This window comes from Arachis ipaensis, chromosome B01, assembly GCF_000816755.2.
Source record: "Arachis ipaensis cultivar K30076 chromosome B01, Araip1.1, whole genome shotgun sequence".
Classification (NCBI taxonomy): domain Eukaryota; kingdom Viridiplantae; phylum Streptophyta; class Magnoliopsida; order Fabales; family Fabaceae; genus Arachis; species Arachis ipaensis.
In genome coordinates, this window is record NC_029785.2 from 135,000,251 (window position 1) to 135,009,308 (window position 9,058).

The following is a 9,058-nucleotide window of genomic DNA, read 5'->3' on the forward strand; positions in this document are numbered from 1 at the left end:
ACTCATAAATATATAATAAACTTAAACATTATATATATTCTCCATAAAAATTTTTCAATTAATACTTTTAAGGTATATGTTGAAGATTTTGTTTTTAATATTGGAGAAGCAACATTGTTTTTTCAAAATGTGGGTTGATAGGGTGTTATTCTCATATGTGGAACCGTTTAATTAGATAAACAAAAATTGGACCGTCCGATTTGTGAAAAGTACAGAAATTGGACCGTTCGATTTGTGAGAATACAGAAATCGGACCGAGAGATTTGTGACAGTACAGAAATCGAATCGAGGAATTTGTGAAATCGGACTGAGGGATTTGTGAGGGTACAGAAATCAGACCGAGGGATTTCTGTTAAAAAATTAAAAAATTTAAAGTATGCAAATCGGACCATCCAATTTGTGTATCTTCTACATTTTTAAAAAACACAAAAAATTATCATATTAAGGTATATTACTACTTTTACCTCCATAAAAAAAAAATAGCCGGTATATGTTAGTTAGCTAAATCCTATAAAAAGAATTAACAAAGTCATGGTTTCCCTTTCCCATAAATTCCATAAAAACAGAATAATTTTTTTCCATATTTTCCAATGAGACTAAGAAAAAAAAGATGGTGATACTAATAATAGACACTAGGCAGAGGCATGATCATCATTCAATTAAGAATCATTGAATTCCCACCAAGAAATGTTAGATATATTCACCTTCCCTTCTCTTCTTCCCATTTATGAATCCTCAAACCAGCTCCACTACACTCCCTCATTGCTCTTCACTTTTTCACTTTCTTTTTTCCCTTCCTTGGTTCTTACTCTGATCTGCATTTTCCACTTTAAAGGGTGAAAAAAAAATAGTGGGAAGAGAAAGTTTTGTAGCCAAAAAGTTGCTCTGCCACATAGATAGAAGTTAAGGAAGAAAGAATCACAACTTTTCAACAATCTAAGAGTGCAGACAAAGACAACATAGTTTTGGTTTTAGTTTTGCTTCTTGCATCAGTTGTTTCTTTATATGACCTTTTTTCTTTTTGTTGGTATTCTAGGATCTCCAAATCCAGCCAACACTTGTTCACATTCTCCTCTTCTACTCCACACCATTTCTTCTAGCAAAAATCACCCTAAAGTTTAGTGCTTTTTTTTCTTTTTTAACTCCCTCAGCTACTTATCCTTAGTTTTTGTGAACTGAGATTTCATTTTCTGTAATATTCTGTTAATTAAGTTCAAGTAGATTTGGCATGCATGAAAGAATTTCTAGCTTCTATAGGAAGAGTTTTTCATCATCTATCAATAAAATGGTGATGCTAGTTTTGTAGTATTTGATTTTCCCTGTGGTTGTGGAGGTTCTGGGGTTTGTTGTTGTTTTTTCTTTTTCTTGTTCTGAATCATTTGTCAGATGGGTTTGGGAGTGATTGGCACTGTTCTAATTTTGGGACTCTTGTTCAAGCATTTGGCTTCTCAGCAACCAAACACTGATGAGTTCTATGTGTCTGAGTTCTTGAAGAAAATGGTTTCCAATTCTTCTTCTTTTTCCTCCTACAATTTCTCAGCTTCAGTGTGTTCATGGCAAGGAGTTTTCTGTGACAACAACAAAGAACATGTTGTTGAGTTAAACTTTTCAGGTTTAGGCCTCTCTGGAACTATTCCTGATAACACCATAGGCAAGCTGAGCAAGCTTCAAACTTTGGATCTTAGCTGCAACAAGATCACAACTTTGCCTTCAGATTTTTGGAGTTTAAGCTCTATCAAGAGCCTCAACCTCTCCACCAATCAGATTTCAGGTTCATTGACCAACAACATTGGCAATTTTGGTATGCTTGAAACCATTGACTTGTCAAGCAACAACTTCACTGAAGAAATTCCAGAAGCTATTGGATCCCTTATGAGTTTGAGAATCCTCAAACTTGACCATAACAAATTCTCAAGAAGCATTCCTTCTGGGATTCTCAAGTGCCAGTCCCTGGTTTCAATTGATCTCTCATCAAATCAATTGAATGGAACACTTCCAAATGGTTTTGGTGCTGCTTTTCCCAAGCTCAAGAACTTGAACCTTGCTGCCAATGATATAGATGGCCGAATCTTGGATATTTCAGGTTTCAATTCCATTTTAAGTCTCAACATATCTGGAAATTCCTTTCAGGGTTCTATCATGGGTGTGTTTCAGGAAAAGTTGGAGGTATTGGACCTAAGCAGAAACCAATTTCAAGGCCACATTTCACAGGTACAATACTACAACTGGTCTCATTTGGTTTATCTTGATTTGTCAGGGAATCAGCTAAGTGGTGAAATTTTCCAGAACTTGTTGAGTTTGAGTGAGTCCTTGTTGAATCTAAAGCACCTCAATCTTGCACACAACAGATTTTCCAAACAGAAATTCCCAACAAAGATTGAAAAGCTCCAAGGATTGGAGTATCTGAACTTGTCCAAAACCAATCTTGTAGGCCTAATCCCTGATGAAATCTCAAAACTGAGTAATCTCAATGTTCTTGATCTGTCTATGAATCATCTTGCTGGTAAAGTTCCAATTTTGAGGAACAAACACCTCCAAATTCTTGACCTTTCAAACAACACCTTGAGTGGAACAATCCCTTTGTCTGTCTTGGGGAAACTACCATTCATGGAGAGATACAACTTCTCTTACAATAACTTAACACTGTGTGCTTCAGACATTCACCCTGATGTTCTTGAATCAGCATTCTTTGGATCAGTGAACAGTTGTCCAATTGCTGCAGACCCACATTTCTTCAGGAGAAAGAACAATGGACACAACAAGGGAATGAAGCTAGCATTGGTGTTAACCTTCTCAATGATCTTCATGCTTGCTGGCCTGTTGTTCTTAGCATTCGGCTGCCGAAGGAAGTCGAAAATGTGGCAAGTTAAACAAACTTCATACAAAGAAGAACAGAACATTTCCGGGCCTTTCTCATTCCAGACTGATTCAACAACCTGGGTGGCTGATGTTAAGCAGGCAACATCAGTTCCGGTGGTAATCTTTGAGAAGCCTTTGTTGAACATTACATTTGCAGACTTACTGGCTGCAACTTCAAATTTCGACCGAGGTACTCTTTTGGCCGAAGGAAAATTCGGTCCGGTCTATAGAGGCTTTCTTCCTGGTGGTATTCATGTGGCAGTTAAAGTTTTGGTGGTTGGTTCTACATTGACAGATCAAGAAGTGGCTAGAGAGCTTGAGTTTCTTGGCAGAATCAAGCATCCCAACCTTGTTCCTTTAACTGGATATTGTGTAGCAGGGGATCAAAGGATTGCTATATATGATTATATGGAGAATGGAAACTTGCAAAATCTGCTATATGACTTGCCACTTGGTGTGCAAAGCACTGATGATTGGAGCACAGATACATGGGATGAATCTGACAACAATGGAATTCAGAATGCTGGCTCTGAAGGATTGCTCACAACTTGGAGATTTCGTCACAAAATCGCCCTTGGAACCGCTCGAGCTCTCGCTTTCTTGCACCATGGATGCTCTCCTCCAATCATTCATAGAGCAGTCAAGGCCAGCAGTGTTTATTTGGACTTTGACCTCGAGCCCAGGCTGTCTGATTTCGGCCTGGCTAAGATCTTTGGAAGCGGCTTGGACGAGGAGATTGCTCTTGGTTCCTCTGGTTATGTTCCGCCGGAGTTTTCTCAACAAGAATTCGAGTCACCAACCACGAAATCTGATGTATATTGTTACGGAGTTGTGCTCTTTGAGCTAGTAACCGGAAAGAAGCCGGTCGGAGATGATTACCCTGATGACAAGGAATCAACTTTGGTTAGCTGGGTGAGAGGACTAGTTAGAAAGAATCAAGCTTCAATAGCAATTGATCCAAAGATTAGGGACACAGGACTAGATGAACAAATGGAGGAGGCTCTCAAGATTGGTTATCTTTGCACTGCTGACTTGCCGGCCAAGCGACCAACAATGCAGCAGATTGTTGGACTTCTAAAAGACATTGAACCTATTGCTTCTAATTAGCTTCAATGGTGACATGGATTTTGAGGTTGTTTTAATTTAGTTTTGTTTCTTTTCTATCATCCATGAAACAAATGTAAAGCAGTTAGATTCTGGAGTTTGAGTTTTTCTTATGAAGAAGAGAGCCTTTGATGAATATATCATTGTACTAACTTGTTAATGCAGCATGTGATCTTGTTTTGAATTATATTTCTTCATCAGATTTATATTCTTAACATTAAATTAACTATTGTCTTATAATTGCATTAGTTCATTTAAGGAAACATTTCTTTATTCCTTGCTATTGATGATTCATGACACCAACACATGTATAGTAACAGAAGCTTTATTTGTATACAATTCAATTCATTGTGATGTATATTTCTATACTATGTCAATGTCAACAATATTTCAAACACATGAATGTCAATGTTGTTTGAAAAAAATAAATAAATAAGAAGAAAAAATGTGTGTGAAAGAGAGAAAGAGAGAGGGATGGTGATAATGATGTTGGAATTGGAGTGGGTTTAGCCTAACATAGCAACTAAGTATTTTAATCATTTTCTATAATAGGGTATTGTAGTCATTTTCTATACAAAAAAATATTAATTTAGACCAGTTTAAGATTTGATTTACCATTTTTTGATCAAATCAATTTATCTAGTCTAATTTTGACAAAAATAACACGATTTAATCAATTATATGTGTTAAATTTTAATTATTAAAAAACATCTTTATAAAAAGACGTTTTCAACATCTTTATCTGAGTGTCTTCCACTCTCCCACTCTGCAATCATGTTTTATAACATTGTTAACATGGGTGGCATCCGAGAATCATGAATGTTTGTAAGAGGGTGTCTATGGTTTGGTTGATACTCCCAACCTAGCACCTTTTTCACTGCTGAATCTTTAATCATGATTAAACCTTTATTAAAGTTAGTTACCAACAAAATATATGAGCTTAATCTAATTGTGCACCCAAAAAAAGCCATAAACTTATTAAGCTAATTGTACGAACAAGCTATCTTATTTTTACTTTTGGCTTCATCACCAAATAAATAAATAAAATTTCCTTTTGGCTAGACAAGAAACAGAAGATACCATATCCTCTGTAATTATATGTTGTCCTTTTTCTGAATATGGTAGTTCCATTTTATTTTTTATCTTTAGTCGTTGGATAATAGTTTATTATTTGAACTTGTCTCATGGTTAGTTCACTAGTATGCTTAAAGTATTAAAAGTTCGAATTTTTTTTGTACATATAGTAACTCATTGACCAATCACAAACTCTTAAAGAGAACTCTAATCTATTAAAAAATAAAAAAATATAGGATACCAATATATTATCTGCCAATTTATTACTAACAATAATTAATTATTATATTTTAAACACATATATAAAGAGACACATCCAAAAAATATATCTATAAAGACACTTCTATTAAACACAGCCATAAAAAAGACATTTTTATTAGACACATCTATAAAGACACTTTTATTAAATACAGTTATAAATAAGAGTTGGTAGAAGTTGACAGAAATACTGTTGATAACGTAGCGAGATTATTAAAAAATTAGTTTTTGACCTACTAAATCAAAAAATATTGTGAGAAACAAAAATTAGATAATTAGATATAACATGAAAATTTGAGAAAAGTAAAAAGAAAGAGAACTTGATGAAAGGATCCAGGCCCATAGACTTTGGGCTTTACCCTCTTTAATAACTATACTTAGTTTATGAGACATTTTGGTCACTCTGTTATTTTAATCAATATATATCCTTTGGTTAGACCAAAAAAAAAATGATGTAAATTACAAAATGAAAATGTGACACCGGTTATTTATTTTGTGCAAGCTACACTAATTATTGAATAGTTTCAGAAAAAATAATTCCTCTAAAATTTCTGAATTACTGAATATATTATTTTTAGTTGCTTTTCATATCGATATTCCGTAAGAATTATTGAATTCTTTGGCTCAAATTTTGGTACGTAGAATTATTTAACATTTTAATTGTCAGATTGTGCTTCTTCCTTCATTTTCCTGCAACAGTACTGGGGTTGAAGTGGGAACCAATGCAACTTTTATGTTATTTGTCGGTTTTTTTTTTATACCAATAATCATTTAAAAAAAATAAGTATAAGGATTAATTTTAAATTAGTTAATATTATTTAATTTTTTTATTATAAAATTATATTATTAACTCACATTTTTGGAGGACTTAAGGTTTATGGCTAGAATTTAACGTTTACAGTTTAGAATTTTAAAATTAAAATTTATAATTTAGGGGAACAAATAATTTTAAAAAATTGATTAATATTGAATAAAAAATTGGATTTTTATTTAAAATTTTTAAAAAATAAATAAATATTAGTTGATTGTTAGTTAAAAGATTTTTAGTTTCTAGTATGATTTCTGAAGGAAGTAGTTTACACTCTCTCGAGTCTCCACCTAAAGAAAGCATCAGATACCTATTGTGGAGCCCATATGCATTGTATTGGAACCAGAAACAAGGCAAAATATTCTCTCTTTTATTTTTGTTCAAAGTATTTTTAGTTGGATGGATTAACGATTAATTCGTCGCGAATTTGAGATTCATTTAAGAATTTGTCGTTATACATAAGGCATAATTTGAACTCATATACTTACTTAAACAAACAAGTGAACTAACTAACCACTCGACTAACCAAATTATTTTAGATAAAATATTCTATTTGCCAATAGATATGCATTTGTTTAGTTTACTTTTGTGCCTCCTTCAATCGTTTTAATTATCTTTTCTTCTCCCTCTTCCTTCTTAACTTCAAATTCGTATAGCTAATTTTTTAGATATGTATGTTAAAATATTAAATAGTGCCTACAAATTCTGTCTTGTATGATAAGCTAAGGCTAACTAATTTAATTTAGTCCAAGAAAAGTTTTGTTTTTTTTTTTTTTTTGAAAAAATATGTACTTATTTTTTTAAAATTTGCACACATGAATTAATATAATTTATATCATTTTTTTTAGAATTTACACACATAAATTAATAAAATTTATTTATTAAAAATAATTTAATATTTATAGTGGTAAAAAAGGTCAAAAAATACTAAAAATTGATGGTATAAGAATTTCTCTCAAAGTGAAAACTCAAATGCAATTGACTTCACGTGACGTTGATACCTGAAAATTATTAGATAATTTGACTGATTTAACTAAATTTTTATTTAACGGCTCTTAAATATCAACTTCACATTAAGTCGACTTCACCTGAATTTTCACGTTCTCTCGATCTTCTATTTCCGCATTGGCAATAAGTGTAGAATAAGAAAGCATAAGCCATTTCCATTGATGAACTAGTTAGTTATTCCACTCCTCATCTTCTATATATCATGCTTCAACATTGCACCCATTTCTCTTGTTTCTTTCTCACCTCTTTACTCCAAACACATTCTTCTTATTACCAATTCTAATCAGAAAGGAACCATCAATGGAAAAAAGCTTCAAGATTTTATTCCTTACTACCCACAAGTGTGATTTAATTCAACGTTTTATTCATCTACATATATGTCATATTCATTTGCTTCATCGCTCTGACTTTCAGCTTATTGATATCTCTTAAGATGGTTTTGTAACTTGATTCTTCCAATTCTAGGCTGCCAATTACACATTACATTAGGTTCATGATTGTGTCATATAAATTACAGATCCGAAATTATTGTGCCCTATAAATCCCGTGATATTGATATGGCACATTTTTGGATTAAGCTGTGTCTGATGTATGTCTGAACTTGAAGCTGTTGCTATGATGCTCATTGCAGCAGTAATGACAAAAATAGCATTTATTGTTGGCCCCATTAAACTCACACTAGACTTGAAACAAGAAACACCACTCTCATTGGTACTAGGGGTGTATACAGCCCAGTTTGGTTCGAAGACTCGGTCTGGATTCAAACATTTTAAGAGTTAATTTGGTGTGATTTTTTTGGATTTAGAATTGGATAAATGTCTCAAAAATAGACTCAGTTATTATTTCGTGCCGGACTCGGATCAAGGCGAATTCGACTTCACTCAACCCATGTGCAATTTATACATCATAAATAAATTTTTTTATAAATTATTGTTAAAGTTTTAAAGACCCGAGGTTATTAGGTATACAGTGAAGGAAGTGAGAGTTGAACCCACAACCTCCCTTATGTAATGACTTACGATAAATGAACAATCACTAAACTAGTTAGTTAATTTAGTAATTTAAAGCATTAGTTTCTTATTTTTTATGTTATTAATATATATAAAATTCAAAATGATTGAATTTTATATTTACTTTGAAAAATTTGATATTTTTACGAGTAGAGTAGGATAGGATATGGTTTAAAATTTTAGGGTATAGGTAGAATTATAGTTGAGAAATTTTCAACCCGTAAATAGAATACAATATAATTTTAATAAAATTTTTAACCCACACATAGAATTAGAGTAGAGTCCAAACCCGAAGCTACCCTACCATTGCCAACTCTATTGGTACCATATTCAGAATTTCGGATTCTTTAGACTGGTACGGTAAAGTTTCTTTTGTATTCCAATCCAATGAAATTTCCATAAGGCCCCATACTCCATACCCTATGCCATGAAATGTCACCAAATTCACTAATTTCAACATATGAATATTGGTGTAGAAATATCTTTACGTAAAAATAATAATTAAAAAATATTAAATAATTTAATATATTTAATTAAATTATTTAATTGCGGTTTCATTGTGCATGAAAATTGATGTATACTCTTATATGAGGAAAAAAGAAAATGCAATGAGAATGCAACACATATAAAGATGGTGATTACTTTTGCTGGAAATATATCCAGATCGGTGATAGACAAGCAGTCAAAATGGAAACTAAAAACCAAAAAGATTTCTGATGGTGGCAGAAGCGGTGGGCCGGTGGCACTGCCATCATTGTCACAAAGCAGTGTGTTTAAGAGGAAGAAGAATACATAAAAGCTAAGATAGAAGATAAGAGTATAAGTTTCAATCTACATGGTTCTTCTCAATAAAAATAGGATATTTCTATATAGATATGCCCGATGTAATTAAAAATTTTAATTTTTTTTATTTTATTTTTTATTTTTATTTAATTTT

General features: G+C 32.4%; 1 protein-coding gene across 2 annotated transcripts; it reads left to right on the top strand.

Moving 5' to 3' along the window:
• On the top strand, positions 590-4,148 carry LOC107641241 (probable LRR receptor-like serine/threonine-protein kinase At2g24230). 2 transcript variants are annotated; one of them, XM_016344740.2, is made up of 2 exons: positions 590-2,211; positions 2,287-4,148. In XM_016344740.2, exons 1-2 carry the CDS (start codon positions 1,387-1,389, stop codon positions 3,964-3,966), a joined length of 2,505 nt encoding a protein of 834 aa, XP_016200226.1. In that variant the 5' UTR covers positions 590-1,386; the 3' UTR covers positions 3,967-4,148. The 2 variants fall into 2 exon arrangements, with proteins under 2 accessions (XP_016200226.1, XP_020961945.1); XM_021106286.1 differs by having other exon boundaries at positions 590-4,148.